This window comes from Vanderwaltozyma polyspora, genomic scaffold (genome assembly GCF_000150035.1).
Source record: "Vanderwaltozyma polyspora DSM 70294 KpolScaffold495 genomic scaffold, whole genome shotgun sequence".
Taxonomy (NCBI): Eukaryota; Fungi; Ascomycota; class Saccharomycetes; order Saccharomycetales; family Saccharomycetaceae; genus Vanderwaltozyma; species Vanderwaltozyma polyspora.
Window position 1 is genome coordinate 13,152 of NW_001834636.1, and position 19,266 is coordinate 32,417.

Here is a 19,266-nt window from a genome sequence, read left to right on the forward strand (position 1 = left end):
TTAAACACCCAAACTGGTTTTCCATTCTATTTGATTTGATTTTATATTATTTTACTATAGTTTGTTTGATTAGTTTTTATATTTTAAAGATACAGGAGAATTACTTTTGCAAAAAAAAAATTTGAATTTAAATTAAAATAAAAAAATTTTTTTTTTCTCTTCTCTGCATCACTCAAGGTATAAGATATTGGTCGCATACTAAATAAAGAAGGTTTTGTTTAACATTACACTACACTACACTGCACTATATTACAAATACTCTCGCCTTCCCTATCGATTCACATCAACTGAAAAGACAAATAAAGTAATTGGTAATAACAGCAACAAAAACAAAACTAAATTCAAATTCAAATTCAAAAACGAATAAGAACAAGAATAACACCCCCCGTCATCATCAATCAATCATAAACTTATATATATATTATTGTGGTTATGGAGACTTCTGCTGTGGATATAGATAATATCATTGATAGATTACTAGAGGTTAGAGGTTCAAAACCTGGCCAGCAAGTGGATTTGCAAGAACATGAAATTAGATTCCTTTGCTCAAAGGCAAGATCAATATTTATAAAACAACCTATTTTACTAGAACTAGAAGCCCCAATTAAAGTATGTATACTCTATTTTATTTCATTTTATCTCCCTGTATTATGTGTGTCCTGTTTTCCAATAGATAGATAGAATAGCCCATTTTTTTGTTTTGGAATTTTTGAAAGATGGAAAAAAAATCAGAAAAAAATTTTTTTTTTGCCCCTTTCTAGATCACTGATACCAAACTTATATCTAGAACCCTCAGCAAGATCATGCTCAAACTATCTATCCTATTCCAACTTCACACTCAACACCTATTTCAATCGAACTCATTTTACTAACAACTTTCAATTTTTACCCCCCTTCCCTATTTGTTACAGATATGTGGTGATATTCACGGTCAATATTATGATTTATTACGTCTATTCGAATATGGTGGATTCCCTCCAGAATCAAACTACTTATTCTTGGGTGATTACGTCGATCGTGGTAAACAATCTCTAGAGACTATTTGTTTATTGTTGGCTTATAAAATTAAATATCCTGAAAATTTCTTCATCTTAAGAGGTAATCACGAATGTGCCTCCATTAATAGAATTTATGGGTTTTATGATGAATGTAAAAGACGTTACAATATTAAACTTTGGAAAACTTTCACAGATTGTTTCAATTGTTTGCCTATCGCCGCCATCATCGATGAAAAAATCTTCTGTATGCACGGTGGTTTATCCCCAGATTTAAATAGTATGGAACAAATTAGAAGAGTTATGAGACCAACCGATATACCTGATGTCGGTCTATTATGTGATCTTTTATGGTCAGATCCTGATAAAGATATAGTCGGTTGGAGTGAAAATGATAGAGGTGTCTCCTTCACTTTTGGTCCTGATGTCGTTAATAGATTCTTACAGAAACAAGATATGGAATTGATTTGTAGAGCGCATCAAGTTGTCGAAGATGGTTATGAATTCTTCAGTAAAAGACAATTGGTAACCCTGTTTAGTGCTCCAAACTATTGTGGTGAATTTGATAATGCAGGTGCAATGATGAGTGTGGATGAATCTCTATTGTGTTCTTTCCAAATTTTAAAACCAGCTCAAAAAAGTTTACCAAGACAACAAGGTAGAAAGAAGAAATAATCTATTCATTAGAAGGATCATAAAAATAAATTAATTCCAGCAATTTAATTTTCAATTTAGCCCACCCAATTATCATTTTAAAGGAAACTATATTATTGTTTTATCCTACCTCACACTTCCTTCATTTTTTACTAATAATTTAAGTTATTATCTTCTTTTTTCTATTATTTGTTTGTAATTCATACAACAATCATACACGTATACATTAGACGTCATAAAATAAAAAAAAATATTAATTTACCATCTTCAATTAAACTTCTCGATTCCGTTTCATCAATGGTAATGAACATAATTTTATAAAATCAGGATTAGATTTTAAAAAAATCCCTTCGTTTCATTTTTATGTTGTTGGTATCAAAGTTATATTAGATCGCCATCAGAAACGAAACTCTAACATATATATATAATTGTATATTTCCCTTCTCACTTTATGATTTTTTCCGTATTGTCTTAAATCATTTATAGCAGGGAAATATTAAAAGTAAATGAATACCTAATGGATTTATTATCAAACTGTAAATAAAGTACTAAGCTTGCTCCTATTTGGGTATTCAAGATTTGTGTGTTTTTGTTATCGTCATCTACAATTTATTGGCATCAATCATAGCCGTTATACCAACAAATTATGCTACAATAAATGATCTCGTTAATTTTTATATCTTCTTTTTTCCTGATTTTATTATAATTATCAAATTAATATTATTACAGTTTTATTTTATGTTACTTTACTTTATCCATCCGTCTTCTGTCAGTTACAAAGAGTAATGAATATATCTCAAGATACTTATCCTAATTATTTTTTTATATTATAAAGCAAATGAATTCAATAATTATGCCAACATTTTATTATTGTTATTACTATTACTATATCTTAAGAGGTTATTATTGTATGATTATGGAAGAAGGCGTCAATTGATTTTGTCAGGTTTTATTGTTGAGCATAATATACTAAAAGATATTAACTAAATAGTAAGATGGTATCTGCTTATTAATTGATGTCGACTCTTATATCTTTATTTTTATTTCTACCTCCTTCTATGTTTTGATTCCATTTTTTTTTAAATCTCCTTTTTACTTCAATCCCAGTTTTCCCTTCATTTTGTTACATTTCTGTATGACATTTATTTAAAATTCGAGTTATTACAGTACCGTATATTAGCGAAAGTAATTTTATTTTCACCAATGCCAAATATAAGAATATTTATATTCCATTAAATTGAGTAATTGCAATTACATTATCAAGATCATTCAGAATAAGAAATTAAATTATCATCACAACAAATTAATTGGAATAGTTGATATAGAAAATTTTATTTAGAGTCTTTCATCTTCATATTTCTTGAGGATTTTCAAACATGACTTTATTGGTGTATCAACTTCACTACTTTATTATACGTAGTTATATATATTAATCTGTAATTTAGCTCCATTTAATTCAAATTATTTGTTTAAAGTTTATTTATAAATACCTGTTCTTCTTCTTCATCGTTTTCATTTGGATGAGCGAAAGGCTTTTCAAAAGTTTAATTCAATATAATTAATCAACTAATTTAAAGAATAAAAATATAATACAGCTGTTTCATTTCAATATGTTTGTCCAGTTTAAAGAGTCCAAACCATTCAAATGCCATTAATTATATATGTTTAAATCAACCATCATTATTAATTAATTATGTCATCGGAGAACCCATCTCAAAACCGAATCAAAAGATATTGAAAAATTACAAGATATAGATCAAGATCTTGATAATAATGTCCTTTGAAAAGTGTAAGGTATATCATATAATTTAAGAAGGATTACACCAATCATTTCAAGTTCAAATTGAGTATATATTGGATAATATATACTTATAAAGATGTCTTCATATCCTGATATTGCTGCTTTCGATTTAGATTACACTGTTTGGCCATGTTACTGTGATACCCATATCAGTCCTCCATTTAAACAAGTAAAGAACTCAAACGGTGAGGTTCACAAGCTAGTGGACAGTTGTGGTTATGAGATAGGTTTTTATCAAGATGTTCCAAAAATTTTATCAGATTTAAAATTAAATGGTTCAAAAATTGTTTCTGCATCAAGAACTTGGGCACCTGAGATTGCAAAAGAAATGCTGGGATTATTTATGGTAGAACATGATGGTGAAGTTATACCTTTAATCAGCCTTATTGATTTTTTTGGAATGGGGGAAAGAAGAAAAGTAGGTCATTTGCGTGATGCAGTTAAGGGTTTATATGGACATGAAAATTTGAAAACATTGGATATTTGTTTATTCGACGATGAAAGTAGAAATAGAGATGTTGAACATCATGGTGTAACATTTGTTTATGTCAGTGATCCAAAAATTGGTACCACTTGGGAATTGTACCAATCATATTTGAATGCAAAATTGTAGATTATACTTTAAAGATTTGTATTATGAACAATGATATTAAAAATATTTTATGACGCATCTTATGAACTAAAGGACCTTCGAAGTATTATGAACAATTAAAAGAAAATTTTTAAATTCTTGAACCGACTTATTACCTTTCTTTACTGTCATCAGCTGTTAATGAGTTTTAAAGATACTTACTATGATAATGAAAATAAAAACACAAATCAACTATTAATTAAAAATAAATCATATATATACATTCTTATAATAGTATAGAATTTATGTTAAATATATATAACAATTCTTCACAAAACAATTTCTCTACTTCATTATTTTAGGCCAATAATAAATTAATATTCAATATTAACCATTATTAAATAATTTTAGATTAAACCCAGTTGAGTTGCGCTGGGAGATTGAGGTTGATAGGATTTATCGACCTTCAACAAACTGTTAAGTTCAACCATCATTTGATGATTGACTTCTACCAGAAATATAAATATACAATTAGATAATAAATAGAATTGTTGAACAATGTCAGTAATCTTTATAATCGATTGGAATATTTTTAGTCTTTTTTGCATGATTATATTAATTCGTTAGTATAGATAAATCTCTGGCCAGACACTCTTATAGATGCAATTTCGCTAATATTGATTAAACATTTCAGTTTTAAAAGTTAGAAATATGTATATGAAACATAGAACGAAACAGTCTAGAAAATCAAATTCTGACATCTTCAGAATGGAATTAGTTATTATATAATTAATACTTCATAAAATTAGCTTCAATATATATCAATGACAGGCACAAAAAATTTCATCAAGGATAATGAGTCCAATCTTCATGAGGGCTAAACTAATTATAACATATAGTTTCTTGATATTTAAATTATTTAATCAGAAATTTGTCCTAATGGAAATAAGCTTCATTTGCCATTCAAACCTCAGTTCAATACTATGAGGTTTTTATAATTATCACTTTGTGTGACAGTAATATTTCTAAAGGCAATATCGAAAATAAAATAATGCAAAATTACTAAAATAAATACCATTTTATTATTTAGTGATAATATTCCATTAAATTAATTTAATACAAGAAAACTAATTGTCATAGTAGTAAAGAGGACGAAATTATCCAGACTGTAATAGTCAATGTATATTTGAAAAATGAAGTATACGATAATGAAAAAGTATCAAGCAAATAACTAACATCTATCTGTTTATGGTTTCTATTCATTTATCGTATCTATAGTTTAAGGATCTTATATATAGGACTGTTATCAAATTAAAAAATTAAATGCATTGTTCTCTTACAATGATATTAGTAGATTATTAACAAGTAAAGTTGGTGACACCATACTATACACCAGATAAAAATTTGAATTCAATGCAGTAGAATATTTTATTTAAAAATCCAGTTTTTTATATATGTGAATTTGATTGGTATACAGAATACGTACACTAGTATGCAAGTCTATCATTGTTTATTTATAAGGCTGTCACCCCAGCTTTTTATTACGATCTTTGGATCAGCTTCAAAAAAGTTTTGTTTAAAATGCCCTTCCAATACTATTTTATTATATATCTCAGAATATCTGCTTTCTGGAAAACCTGCAATAGCATTTACGAACAACTGTCTATTATACAATCTAGATTTTTCCTCACTAGTTGCAATAGACAACACGTATGGGTTGGTATATGTTGATATATTTTTCTTAGTTGATAATGAAAAATCCAGATTTGTTGTGTCATTAAAACTTGGTGGGTTGTTTTCTGGATTGAATCCAACAAGAATATCTTGCATTTTCTTCAAATTTGAATTTCTTGTCCTTCTTGTTGTGGTTTCAAAATTTCTACTAGTAAATGCACGTCTTGTATTCAAAAATGAGACAGTTGATGTCAAAATGCTTTTAAACTTATTACTAGGACAATTCTTAGTAACTAGTTTCTTATTTTTTATGCTCAAGTATTTATTTAAATATCCTCCAATATTTAATTCGAAGTCCTTTAATTCGGTTTTTATGTCATCTTTTAAATGAACTCTATAATCAATCATATAATCATTTTTCCATTTTTGCTGATCATCAATTGAATTCTTATTCAAATATATTGCATCAGATGTCATTAAAGTATTATCAAATCCTTCCTTGATTGCAGATTTAAATCGTATTGTGGATTCAAGAACGTCGGAAATTGATGAAAGATCACTTCTATCTGAAAAATAAACTAAGTTATTAGCTGCTTCAGCGTCATTATCAATTTTTTGATTTTCTAGATAATAGGAAGCTGGAGATACCAAATAAAATTGTAAATCCATTAGACACTTCCTGATGTCGTTTTTGTTTTTCCTTACTATCGATTCAAGGACAGAGTTATTAATCGAGAATCCAACTTTTAGACCAAGTCGCTCTAATGTTTTAACTACTGTATTGTGAGAAACTCTTTTCAACTGGAAGCAACTATTTTCTTCCATAGCTATATCTATTAAATTGGTGGGAATGAAGTCTAGATCCCTACATGTTAAAACGACCGGTCTTCGTGAATATTTTAGGAGCTTTTCTATACCCTGCCAGAAAAATTTATCATGCTCTTTGAATAGGACATCAACATCATCTAAGAGTATCAACCCTTTTGAACCTTTTGCTTTGACATAGTGACTTGTTGAAAATTCTAATAGCGTATCAAGGATATCTTTTTTTGCCCTGTTAGTTGAAGTATTTACTTCATATATTTGACCATTCAGAGAATCCATTATTATTTTTAATAAAGTATTTTTACCAACAGCGTTTCCATGCAATATCATTAATGGGACAAATTCTTCCACTTCATTAGGATTATCGTCCAATAAATCATCGAATACAATGAAGTTAGCCAGATCTTTATCTTCTGATTTTTGCGTTTTTGATAGTTTATTTCTTGTGGTATTCTTTTTAAGCATTTCGAAAGCCTTTGCTAACCAACTTTGGATATCAGATTTTATTTTTGGTTCAAGTAAAACCTCTTTTAATAATTGGGGTTTAAAAAAATCTGGCCAAATGGTGTGTATTTTATTATAAATAGCAGTATCTTCTAATGGTGATTCTAATATTTCGACTTTTTCTACTTGTTTGAAGCTCGTTTCCTGGGTAGATTGATTAATTGATTTATAATCATTCTCTTGAAATAAAAATGTGGGTTTTACTTTCTGTGGAATTCTACACAGTGGCAGTATAATATCATCGTTCAATCCATTATCAAAATCGTTATCAGGTATGGTTAGTTGAATTAGAGGTAATGGTGTTTCTAATAATTCGATTTTACTTTTATCCTTTGAGCTAGATGAATTTCTATTATTCATCAAGAAAATTTGAGCTGATGATAACTTTTTCATTGAATTATTTGAAGTTGAATTATTTGAAGTTGAATTATTTGAAGTTGAATTATTTGAAGTTGAGTTATTTTTAATATTTACTGGTTGGACTTTGTCTGATATGCTGATAGCCTTTTTAGGTCCTGCCAATATGTCAGTAAGCTTTGTTTTTTTATACATCGGCGGATCAGCTAACCTTTTAGGGTTTGTCAAATTTTGAAGACTACTGTTGTCAGATTCATTGTCAATGTCCATCACATCTACTTCAGGTCCATCTTCAGGTTCCAATAAAATGACTTCAATGTTTTTGTCCTTGTCTTGTTTTTTATTCTCATTATTATTCTTTTTATTCATTAAAAAGTCTTTCATTGATTGTAAGTTCTCGCCGTGTAGAACTGGAGAAACTTGACTTGATTTAATTAAAGGAGAGGATTGTTCTAAAGATATATTGATCGAATCATTTGAAGTGATTTCCGAATCATCTATAAAACTTACGGTTTGATCCTCGACACCTTCATTGTCATTGGAAGGCTTTTTAGTATTACCATTTAAAAGCTCCCTCAAGTTCACAGCTTTCTTCATCAGGACAACTATAACCTTCAAGGACGTAACTATCAACCAACTGTGGTTAGTATGAATACCGCTTAATAACCACCAAACCTTTCTTTACCTCTGTTCCTGAACTAATTTTAATTACATTAAATATATAATATATATATTTTGTCATATATAGTTGATTTATAGTTTTAAACTCTAAAGATGAAGAAAAGACGCGAAACACGTAAAGATACCAAAATGGCTATAATAAGATAAAATGAGATGAGATGATATTACTACATAAACCATCAATTATAAAAACTATGCGTCTTATATAAATGTTGATAATTATTGATCACGATGTGAATACGATACGTTATATATATGTATCCCAGGAAGATAGCTATTTAGATCTTGGCTGTTAAAATGATCTAAATCTAAATGAGTAAAATCATTGTAAATTTGATCATACTGATATATCTGTGACTCGGAATTTAGAGATAGTAATGTGTTCTTCATCGAATTTGGACAAATAATTTGAACTGTACCAATATTCTGTAAAAATGATGATATTGTGCTATTTAACAATGAAACATCGCTCCCCTTTAAATCAATTACATGATTTGTAGTTCGTTGATAATCGGTTTCTAAGATTTCTATGCCATTTTCCATTGTTACAGTAGAATATATCAATTCTGTTGACGAGTACATCCAAGTAGGTGGTGTGTAAGTTTTCCACCAAATATTGACACCAAAATTTGTAGTTTCATTATTCTTGTATAAGTAATTTATAACGTTTAATACCCCAGATTGATGAAACCAACCAAGGATCACTAACAGCACCAAATTAAATGCAATCCATAGATATTTGAACCATTTAACTTGAAGTAGTTTAGGTCTTGATTCTGTAACCGCTATACAAGCAATTGGAAACAATGGTACTAAAAACCTTAATTCTTGATGTTTCAAAATAGAAAGGAATAGTAACCCAGAGGTTAATGAACCTACATTAATATCAGTTAGAATCAAAGTTAAAGATGAAAGAATTACAAAAACAAATGGAATTATCAATGGCCCTAGTAATTGAGGTAAGTTTATCAACATATGGGTATATCTTGGATGCAAACCATGTAATGCCAAGTTATCGACATTCAAGTTATAAATTAGATTATTCCATGGGGCAATTACCAATTCATTTGATTGGAATACCTGTGTATCTATGCATATTAAAATTATTGAAGTGACGGTAATTGAAGATAACAATGACAATAAAGGTAACCAATTGTTTATATAAAATTTCCTTAACAACGTCAATGAAGGGAACAATATAAAGGCAGGGAATGTAATTCTATTGAATATTGAGATTGTGATAAAGAACCCTACAATAATTGAATTTGTATAGTTTTTTCCTGAATTATTTTGCAAAATTCTTGAATATATTGATAATACTAATAGTAATAGACAAGTTTCAACTGAATTTGAAAAAGTATGACATTGGAAAGACCAAGTAACATATGAAGTCAATACAAGCCATTTTGCAATTCTAGATTTCGCTTTATCTGGTAATAATACTGGTAAACAATAATTTAAGATTATGAGATAGGATAAAATAAGTATGAACCGTATTGAATATAAGATAAAAAAAGGATTTGAAATGCTTAATAAATTGGAAATTTTGAACAATGGTACATATAACATGTACAATGGAATCATACTTCTCGAAGGGGGATACGAATTGAATTCCCATGGTGTAAAACCCGTTGTAGATTGCAATAGATGAGATATGATTTCTAAACTTTGGAAATGCTCATCAGGATGTATATAAGAATGAGAAAACACATGGATTAGAGCTATTGAACATAACCACCACGACATTATGTGTTCCTTGGTTAGTGATTAGCTGCAAAGCTACGATAGTTTTCTTTAGACCTTCAATTCATGAAAGAGATGGTTAAATAGGTCTGAGTACATTTTCTAAATCGGAAGAATATATATATATATGCATTGTTTTAGAACAATTAATTATACTTTTAATTTAAATATAAATTAAATTATATATAGATATATAGATATAATTATATGAAATAATATAGTATAATATGATATATTATACTATATATTATACTAAGTGTATATATATGCAAATAGATGGGATGTAAGGATTATTATTTTTGGTTTAACTTTGAACGAGATTGTCTGAATAGTTCTTCTTGTTGTCGTAGTAGTTCTTCTTCTGACAAACCTGAATTTTTAAATTTTGAATCTCTACGTTCTTTAACTTTTTGAGAACCTTTAAATTCTACCAATATTTTTTGTAAAAAAGGTACGAATTCGTTGAATTCCAATTCTTGTAAAGCTTGTATGACATGTTCAGAAGCGATTGTTTTCTTAGCTTCGTTTTCTGCCATTTCCGAAGCCATTGAAGACAACATCATAATGAATTCAATCCCACTCTTAATCAGCATGTCTCTAGCTTCTTTACTGAAACTAAATTCTGGATCCAATATTTCAGAGATAATTTTTTGAACAGTAGCTCTTGGCAACGTCACGTCTTCCATTTCGCCAGCCATTGCAACGGTCAATCTATCTATCAATCTCTATTTGTATATATATTTAGGTGTGTATTCCCTGTGGCTTACTTTGTCTTGATACCTGTTATCTTTGGGTGAGATGGGAGGGAGAAGAAGGAACGTGTATTTTTTTTTACAAATAATATTTTTTCTCGATTCCAGTTATTAATTGAATGAATTCAAGTAGAAACTCAAATACTAACACATTCAATTTTAAATTTTTCCTTCGATGATAGATGAATTCCAAGTTAAGGATCAACCACAATTCCAAAGACCAAGTATAAATATTATATATAAGTATGTGTGTCCCATTGGCATCGCCATTTGGCATCAAGGCCATCGTTGTCATTATCGTCATTGTTGTTTGTTTATATATCTTTTAAAAAAAACATGTTCGGTCGTTCGTTACCGTTGGCTCTGAAATTTTTCAGTTCGAATTCGAAAATTTTGTTCCCTTGAAGGGGAAACAGCGGAGGAGGCAGCGGAGGGCGAGGGCGAGGGGGCAGTGGTCACGTGTGGTAAGTGTCACGTGGGAATTGAAGATCAGTGTGTACGAACTAGTTTCAGCAACAGGACGGTAGGGTAACCTTTACTGGTGCTTGCTTGCTTGCTTTCTTATAGTTAGCAATAGGTTAGGTATAGAACTTCATGCTTGTTTCAGACTGAACCAATTTGGCATGGCAAGAACAGTTATTAAGGGATTAATAGGGCCTGCTAGTTATAAGATAAGCAGATTGCTTACATTACTGTGTTTCCCCTATTTATATCTGTTGGAAATTCAATTGTCCCCGTTCCCATCTCAGAACACTATTCTCCTTTAGTAACACACATGTCTTGTACTTGTACATTCAATTGCTTTACTAATAGCTTAATACATATACTTTTGCAAACCTTTTAAATTATTTCTAATCCAGTTAACACTTGGGTAACCATTCAACACATACTCTTTCGAATTTAACATACATACACGTCTATTGTAAGTAATACCTATTTGAACAAACCGAAAGTTTTGGACTCTCTTCATAAATGGACTAACCAATCAATCCAAGATGGATAATTGATTTCAACTTAAATCACAAAGGTATAATTGATAAAATCATACTTTCACTCCACTCTTGTTTTATCATTAAATACTCTTCTCTCGTTTGGTCTTGTCACATACTGTTTTTTATTCATTACAGTCACTGTCGTCGGGTTGTCCCCCCCCCACCCATAATGGAAAATTTATCAGAGAATCCAGCAATAATAACCATTATTGAAATCGATGCGATGAGCTGAACTTGTAAGAAGTGGTTAATGATTTTAAGACAGTACACATCGAATGATACATATATTATGTGAAATTGAGAAACAATACGACGAAGTTGGATTCCATCGCAATAGGGTTATAGTTTATTATTTGTACATTATGATTTATATCATCGAGCATATGGAACAAGGGTTCAGTGAATGGGTTACTTTAGAATATGCACAAATTTTAAGAGATATTGGCTCTGATAAGTTAATCTTGTCTTCTTTACCAAAGGGTACAACAACTAGTGATATTCCTCAATTGCTATTGGATTTGGGTTTACAATGGAGTTGTGATGATTTGAAAAATTTGCATAATTCTTTCCCAAATCTACCACCAATGGGCAATGGTAATTGTTGTCTTTTAGACCCTCATGCTACCACTGATTTAGTTCCTGAAGATACAAACAAATTCGAATTCTTTATCTTTGGTGGTATCTTAGGTGATCACCCTCCAAGAGACAGAACTAAAGAAATTAAAGAATTGTATCCTGATTTAGTTTCAGGTAGAAGATTAGGTGATAAACAAATGACTACTGATACTGCAATTAGAACTACTCAATTGATTATTGAATCTGGTAAACCGTTGGAATCCATCAAGTTCATCGATTACCCAGAATTCAGGTTCAGTAAAAAAGAAGCTACTGAAATGCCATTTAGATACGTTTTAGATGCTGAAGGTAAACCTATCCTGCCAAAGGGTATGTTAGAGTTGATTAAAAAGGATTCAGAACAAAGTCTTGACGATTTATTGTAATCTTTAAACCAAAACAAGAGGAACACACAAACATAAACATAAATCCAAACGTACATACATGTATTGAAATGTCATCTATATATTTTATTTAGAATATATAATATAATATAATATAATTGAACTTAATTGAATCAAGTGAAATTTATAATGTTCACTCTTTATCCTCATCTTTCAAATACTTTGAAATCATTGCCTCTACATCGATATCACCATTACTCGAGTTCGAATCACTAGTGTTGGCCATTGGTTTGGTATCTGTTTTTTTACCAACACTCATTGCAACACCAACTGCTGCTAAACTCCCTAAGGTCCCAATAGCTAAATAATGCGATTGGACCTGTTTCCCAAATATTCTATAAACTGCACCACCCATTGTTTCTTACCTTGATTAGAAATAAGAATTATCTATATTTACATATATATCTAGACAGATACAGATATACATATTTATGTAATTGAATAAGAAGCCTTGATCTTATAGTTGCTATTAGTATCGAAGCCTTGCTAATAGACGAATCTGGAATCCATTGAATCAGTCCAATAAGAACGTGAGAAGCGACGTTTATATGAATCAATCCATTAATTAGTCAATCAATCCATCAATTAATTGGTCAATCCAAAAATAAAATACAGTGTTCCTTATTAATTGAGCTTTGTTCTAACATAAAGAAATCAATTGTACTGATAAACTACTCTTGTTTCATTAAAATCACACCTTAACTGATCAATTTATATCGATATACCCTCTGGTCCAATCATGACACACGTAGTCGTCTTACCATCACAACTGACCAGTCTCTTGATGTTTCCATTTTCCATATATTCTTGCGACTTCCGGAAAAAGCCTTTAAGTTGACATTAGAAAGTGGGAAACTTGACCTTTAAAAACCAAGAAACTTCAAAACTTTTTTCACTACTGATTGGAGATTGTATCTATCTAATTATCTATTCATTTTGGGGACTATCAAATACTACAGGTCAAGTCACGTAACGTCTAGTGCTTTTTATTTCTCTATTACTTAATTATGTCTACTATTTTGAAATCTGCCAAGTCTATTGTTCCTTTAATGGACCGTGTATTGGTTCAAAGAGTCAAAGCTCAAGCAAAGACTGCTTCAGGTTTGTATTTACCTGAAAAAAATGTTGAAAAGTTGAACCAAGCTCAGGTCTTGGCTGTTGGTCCAGGTTTCACTGATTCTAATGGTAACAAAGTCACTCCTCAAGTAAAGGTTGGTGATCAAGTTTTGATTCCACAATTTGGTGGTTCTGCTATTAAATTGAGTGGTGATGAAGAAGTTATCTTGTTCAGAGATTCTGAAATCTTGGCAAAGATCAACGATGCTTAAGGATTTCAAGAAGAGAATAAGCAAAAAAACAAACAAACAAACAATTTGATTTGGGTCAATTTGTTTGACCCTCCAGTTTAGCTTTTTATTTTGTTTGATTTCCTAATACAAACTGCAAATACACAATACATGTATATATCCCAAATTCCCGAATTGTATCACATCCCTTAATATATTGATTTGTTCATGCATTTGCCAATTTCTATAAATGTATCGACGTTTATATATTATATATGATTGAGGAATATAATAATAAATATTTTAAATTTCAAATGAATATTATTTTATCCGTCCATTCATTATTCAATGGTTGTAAAACATACTGTATAAATATTCACAATCAAATTCTTCCAAAGTTTTCTTGAATTGATCAGCATTTTCACATACTTTCATGAAAAACCTACGAAATTTATCATTGTTCATATTACCTTCCCATAACTTTATAGCGTTGTTTCCCTCGATTGTAATTTCTTTGTCCTGTATTTTATCCTTATATGATTCATCCCATTTTATTCTTCTCGTAATCAACTTGTCAAAAAACTTGATCGATTTCTCATCACCTGAAGACACTATCAATCCAGGACCTTCATTTCCTATCCTTATACAAAATCCTTTCAAATCAAGTTGTTTCCCATTTGTGTTTATTTTGAATCGAATCTTTGGATTACTCATGCTCTTGAACCAATACACTTTACAAAAATTATTACCTTTAGTGTTATCCACATTAGAAACTTCTTGCATCTTTGACTTTTTCAATTTCATTGCTTCTTCATGCCTTTGAAGATTCATATCTTCATGTTTCCTCTTCCTCTCTTCGACTTGGTTCCTTACAGTTTTTTCCCAAGAGGTTGGATCTGTAATATTCTGATTATTTTCATAAACGCTCATCATATTAGCTAGCTTTACCTTGGGAGCAGGTTTAGGCAGTACTCCTAGTTTTATTTTAGTCTCCAGTTCTTCTCTTTCAATCTTTCTTCTGTTCCTACGTGCCTTCTTGATCTCTGTCTTTGTTAAATAGACTTTCGATACTGGTACGACTTCATCGACTTTAATTGGAATTGGATGTAAAACATACCGTATTGAAGGTTTCATATTTTCATCAAAATCTTCATCCTCTTCTTCTTCCTCATCAGTGTTATCCCCTTCTCTACACGGTACTCTATATTTATCGAATATTTCTAGTCTGTCATCCAAGTATGGTTTATCCCACCATTCCACAGTTGGGATGTTTGTCAAATCTTTCAAGTACTTATTTTCCCCAGTACTGAAATCGGGCAATTCTCCATTTGCAACTTTAACTTTAAGTATTTCTTGTTCTTCCTCCTCCTTTATCCTCTTTCTCTCATCTTCTTCTTGCTGTCTGGCTTCCTCATCTGCTTTAACTTTCCTCTCTAATTCATATTTAGCACTAATCTCACCTTTCTGAAAAAACTTCAAACCTTTCCGATATCTCTCATGTACTTTCCTATAACTTGAATTAGGACTCTGATTATTTGTACTCAGATATGGATTGACATTCCTATGTTGTTCCTTCACTAAATTTAAATTTGACGATAACAGCAATGGATTGGTCTCTGTCGCTAACCCTTTACCTTTTCTATTAGACCGCTTAGAATTATCAGACATCTTCAAAACCGGCTGTATAGATGAAATGATTAAAATATTGCACTCTACACTAGAATATACTACGTCTTTCAGACACTAATCAAACAATTACCTTTTATTATAGAGACTCTTCTTGTATCTCATCTCATCTCATCCTTGTCAATTTAGCAAGATGTGTGTTGAAGTTATTGAATTTTGATATTTTCAGTACCAAGATGAAGTGATTACCCTCCCTTGGTGATACTTGTAGTGTTATCCATAATATCTCGCTATCAAAAATTGAATTATTCCTGGAAGGAGACGACAACAATGGTGTCTGTTTCCAGGTTTTCAAGTACTACTCTACATCTATATAAGAGTACTTGGTTCGTTTCTTTATAGTTGCTACAATTATTGAAATTATCTTTAAAGATGATCACTTCATTTTCCTTAACCTTTATCAAGCTTGTCAGTAATCACTTCAGATTACGAACAATGTCAAACGGTTTTATAAAATCAGGAATAAACTTCTGCTTCTGTGACAGTAAAAGTAAAAATAACCAAGATTCTAAATTGTGATCGAATATAAACATTGTTAGTCTTATATTAATGTAAATGGAATGGATATTTTTGGGCTATATATAAGTATAGAATAAATAAGGGTAATGCAGTCGTTAAAATTATTTTAAATAAAATGTTCTTCTATAATACATTCACATTTACTCATAGAAGGTGGCATGCAAAATTCAGAATTGAAATAGATTAATCAATTGGTTAACCAATTGGTTGATCAATGATAAATAGAAGAAGTATGGCTTAACCTCTTTTGAAGAATGAGAAGAATCCACCTTTTTTCTTACCAGTGGAAGATGAGGAATCGTTTGACTTCACTGGTTCGACGTTATTTGCACTTTTGGTTTTGCGTAAATTGTTTTTATCTTTTTTAGTACATTTTTTGATTGGCTCATTATTAGTTGACGAAGATATACTATATGACATTGTAGGGCGTAAAGAAAGACCAGATGTAGGTGATGAGGGGCTCTTCTCCACAACATTAGACATTGTACGGCATACACCTAAATTTCCTAGAGCTTCATTTCCATCACCGACTTTCACGCTACTTGCAAACTTGATCTGTGATGAGTTAGTCCTAGAGAGTTCTATTTCGCGATCTTTATGATGATGATGGTGATGATGGTGTGCTTTCTTATTTGTCGTATCAACAACATCTAACATGGATTTTTTGGAGGAGACAACTGGTCTGACTGCACCTCCTGTGATAACTCTTTTCAATTGTTCAAATTCCGTATCTGATTCATCTTCGCATTTTAATTTATTGATTTCTTCTGCAAATTTTAATGATTCTTTGAAAATAATATTAAATTTGTTTTCCAATATGCTGGAACTAGTATCATCTGCAGTTTTACCTGAAATTAAAGCTGTCAATCTGTCCATCATCTGAGTCCTATTTTCATGAGCTAAATCTTTCAATCTTTGTCCTAGTGACACTGATTTAACTTCATCGTTGGCAGTTAATACAGTTTCAATATCATCTTCGTCTAATTCTTCAGTACTTGTGCTGGCACTCGAGACTTTCAAATGTTTAGCCAATTTATCCATGTTACCAATTGCAAATTCGTTCTGAAGATTAGTTTCAAAATGATACATTCTTTCCGCTGGGACAACAAATACAGGGATCGGATAACACGTACATAGAGAGTCGGTGATCTTTTTAGATTTCCAAACCACCAAATTATCAGTTTGGCTCCATCTCAATGTACTCGAAACGAAGAAATCGGGTGTATAAACGTTTACAATATCACAAAACATTTTGGAAGTCTTTGCGACAAGTAATTCAACAGTAATTTTTAAAATTTTTTCAGGAGGTGTAATTTTTCTAATATAGTTGAATATATTTTTAATTTCTAATTCGATATGCTGTTTATCATAACCACTACACCATTCATTATTTTCTGTACTACTCTTTGAGAAAATATCATAGTCCTCATCTTTGAGATCTTCACACTCAGCGTCAGGACATCTGCTGCAAGATCTTGATTTCGATTCTGAGACTGAACGACTTGATGATTTTTCTCTGGATCTGCTTCTTACTTTATCAGTACGAAGTCTAGGTAAGTTGGTAATGACTACAATGTGATCCAAATCGACTGATAATTCTCTTAGCATCCAATCCAAAGCCACCCAGGTATGACGTCTCCCGCTGATATGACAAACCAATGTTCTTGGAGAATTTGAATAACCAACTTTTAATTGTAAGATTTTATCCTTTTTTCTTTGTTCTCTAGTCTTTGGTATTAGATCATCGCTAATTATTGGTACAAATTTTTGTTCTGGAAATAACTCATCAGGTTTACTAAAATATTTTCTTTTATTAAGTATTCTCTCCTCGATTTGATGTTTCCTTTCACTCCATAGTTTTTCCCAATTACCTTGAACTCTAGTGACTATAACAGCGTCATTTGATATCGAAGGTCTACTTGGATAATCTACTCTAACGATTTTACCATTTTCTGCAATTTTAAACATTTGGGATAATGAACTTGCTGATAATTTCCCACCAGGGGTAGGAGGAGGGGAACTTCCCCTTTTCCTATGAGAAGCAGAATCCACCATATAATGATTTTTATTAAAATAATCTTGATTACATTCGGTAGCATAACCACTTTCATTATCATAAAATTCTTCCATTGAATAATCGGTTGGGAAATGGACCCCTTCAAATTCTTGATTATCGTCTAAGATGGAACGTCCAGCATAGGAAGGAACGGTATTAAATGAAACAGAAGGTTTTAGTTTTGGCTTAACAACGAGATGAGAATTTTCATTAACATCGTCGTCACTAGCATACAATTTCAGTCTTCGATACAAGTTCCTTAAGACTTTATCCTGTTCCTGGACTGTCACTGACATTTTTCCCCGTTCTAAATTGAATTCAACTCACTTCAAACTTGGTCCAGTCTAACCCTAGTATGTCCCGATCGATAATTTTACAGTTGAAGAAGAGTATATCTCTCTTTCTATCTATCTTATATTGAAACAAAAAATCAGTTCCCTTTCCTTAAATAGCACAGACAGAAGAAGAAAAAAAGAAGTTAACTTGAACCAACCAATCAATATCTGAAAAGAGCAAATGATCGTAATACCTCTCTGGTGCCAAAGTAACCTAGGATATACGTATTTGTACTTCACAAACTTTAAAACTAACCAAAATATCTCAAAACCTTTTCGATATAGTTCGAACGACTAATAGTGATCTTATCAAAAAAGGAAGAACGAATTTCGAATGTATATCTGTGATGGTAAACTAACAACAGCAGCAACAAGGAAGGTAGAGGTATATATACATTAAAGCAATGATCCCAACTTATCAGAACAGAACAGAACAGAACAGAACAGAACAGAACAGAACAGAAACCTTTAAACGTCAACGTTGTTACCATTGACAACGTTCTTAACCAATTGACGTTGGTGGGTTTCTTTAAAGTGTTCATTCAGTTCGACTTTTTTCGATTTCGAAATTATGGAAAAGATGGTTGGTTTGTACGGTGGTTTTTTAGGCGAGTGGGTGAAATATGTCCAATTAAACTGGTGGGTTGGTCATTTCAGTTCGAATCGTCACTACTGTTTGTTATTGGATGGTAAGAACCATTCAGTTGCAGGTGGTGTCAGTGTCAGTGTCAGTGTCACTGACACTGACAGTTGTCGTTGTTGATCGTGTTCTATAAGGGTATACATGTCGTATGTACAACTATATATAATATATAT

The 19,266-nt window shown here is 31.0% G+C and overlaps 10 protein-coding genes across 10 annotated transcripts; 4 read left to right on the top strand and 6 right to left on the bottom strand.

Annotated features, from left to right (window-relative positions):
- Positions 1 to 432: 432 nt before the first annotated feature.
- GLC7 (type 1 serine/threonine-protein phosphatase catalytic subunit GLC7) lies at positions 433 to 1,670 on the top strand (the record flags this gene model as incomplete). The annotated part of the gene is made up of 2 exons (XM_001643813.1): positions 433 to 609; positions 912 to 1,670. 2 exons carry the CDS (start codon positions 433 to 435, stop codon positions 1,668 to 1,670), a joined length of 936 nt encoding a protein of 311 aa, XP_001643863.1.
- A 1,856-nt stretch (positions 1,671 to 3,526) lies between these two features.
- On the top strand, positions 3,527 to 4,063 carry Kpol_495p4 (Mg-dependent acid phosphatase; the record flags this gene model as incomplete). Its single annotated transcript, XM_001643814.1, has 1 exon — positions 3,527 to 4,063. The coding sequence occupies one exon, from the start codon at positions 3,527 to 3,529 to the stop codon at positions 4,061 to 4,063; it is 537 nt and encodes a 178-aa protein (XP_001643864.1).
- Positions 4,064 to 5,524: 1,461 nt separating this feature from the next.
- Positions 5,525 to 7,978, bottom strand: ELG1 (Elg1p; the record flags this gene model as incomplete). Its single annotated transcript, XM_001643815.1, has 1 exon — positions 5,525 to 7,978. The coding sequence occupies one exon, from the start codon at positions 7,976 to 7,978 to the stop codon at positions 5,525 to 5,527; it is 2,454 nt and encodes an 817-aa protein (XP_001643865.1).
- Positions 7,979 to 8,281: 303 nt separating this feature from the next.
- Positions 8,282 to 9,808, bottom strand: SMP3 (glycosylphosphatidylinositol-alpha 1,2 mannosyltransferase; the record flags this gene model as incomplete). Its single annotated transcript, XM_001643816.1, has 1 exon — positions 8,282 to 9,808. The coding sequence occupies one exon, from the start codon at positions 9,806 to 9,808 to the stop codon at positions 8,282 to 8,284; it is 1,527 nt and encodes a 508-aa protein (XP_001643866.1).
- Positions 9,809 to 10,098: 290 nt separating this feature from the next.
- On the bottom strand, positions 10,099 to 10,503 carry NCB2 (negative cofactor 2 transcription regulator complex subunit NCB2; the record flags this gene model as incomplete). The annotated part of the gene is made up of 1 exon (XM_001643817.1): positions 10,099 to 10,503. The coding sequence occupies one exon, from the start codon at positions 10,501 to 10,503 to the stop codon at positions 10,099 to 10,101; it is 405 nt and encodes a 134-aa protein (XP_001643867.1).
- A 1,321-nt stretch (positions 10,504 to 11,824) lies between these two features.
- Positions 11,825 to 12,550, top strand: SFM1 (protein-arginine N-methyltransferase SFM1; the record flags this gene model as incomplete). The annotated part of the gene is made up of 1 exon (XM_001643818.1): positions 11,825 to 12,550. One exon carries the CDS (start codon positions 11,825 to 11,827, stop codon positions 12,548 to 12,550), a length of 726 nt encoding a protein of 241 aa, XP_001643868.1.
- Positions 12,551 to 12,701: 151 nt separating this feature from the next.
- On the bottom strand, positions 12,702 to 12,923 carry MCO10 (Mco10p; the record flags this gene model as incomplete). The annotated part of the gene is made up of 1 exon (XM_001643819.1): positions 12,702 to 12,923. One exon carries the CDS (start codon positions 12,921 to 12,923, stop codon positions 12,702 to 12,704), a length of 222 nt encoding a protein of 73 aa, XP_001643869.1.
- A 652-nt stretch (positions 12,924 to 13,575) lies between these two features.
- HSP10 (Hsp10p) lies at positions 13,576 to 13,896 on the top strand (the record flags this gene model as incomplete). The annotated part of the gene is made up of 1 exon (XM_001643820.1): positions 13,576 to 13,896. One exon carries the CDS (start codon positions 13,576 to 13,578, stop codon positions 13,894 to 13,896), a length of 321 nt encoding a protein of 106 aa, XP_001643870.1.
- A 303-nt stretch (positions 13,897 to 14,199) lies between these two features.
- On the bottom strand, positions 14,200 to 15,522 carry PRP3 (U4/U6-U5 snRNP complex subunit PRP3; the record flags this gene model as incomplete). The annotated part of the gene is made up of 1 exon (XM_001643821.1): positions 14,200 to 15,522. One exon carries the CDS (start codon positions 15,520 to 15,522, stop codon positions 14,200 to 14,202), a length of 1,323 nt encoding a protein of 440 aa, XP_001643871.1.
- Positions 15,523 to 16,296: 774 nt separating this feature from the next.
- On the bottom strand, positions 16,297 to 18,411 carry Kpol_495p12 (uncharacterized protein; the record flags this gene model as incomplete). Its single annotated transcript, XM_001643822.1, has 1 exon — positions 16,297 to 18,411. One exon carries the CDS (start codon positions 18,409 to 18,411, stop codon positions 16,297 to 16,299), a length of 2,115 nt encoding a protein of 704 aa, XP_001643872.1.
- Positions 18,412 to 19,266: the final 855 nt, after the last annotated feature.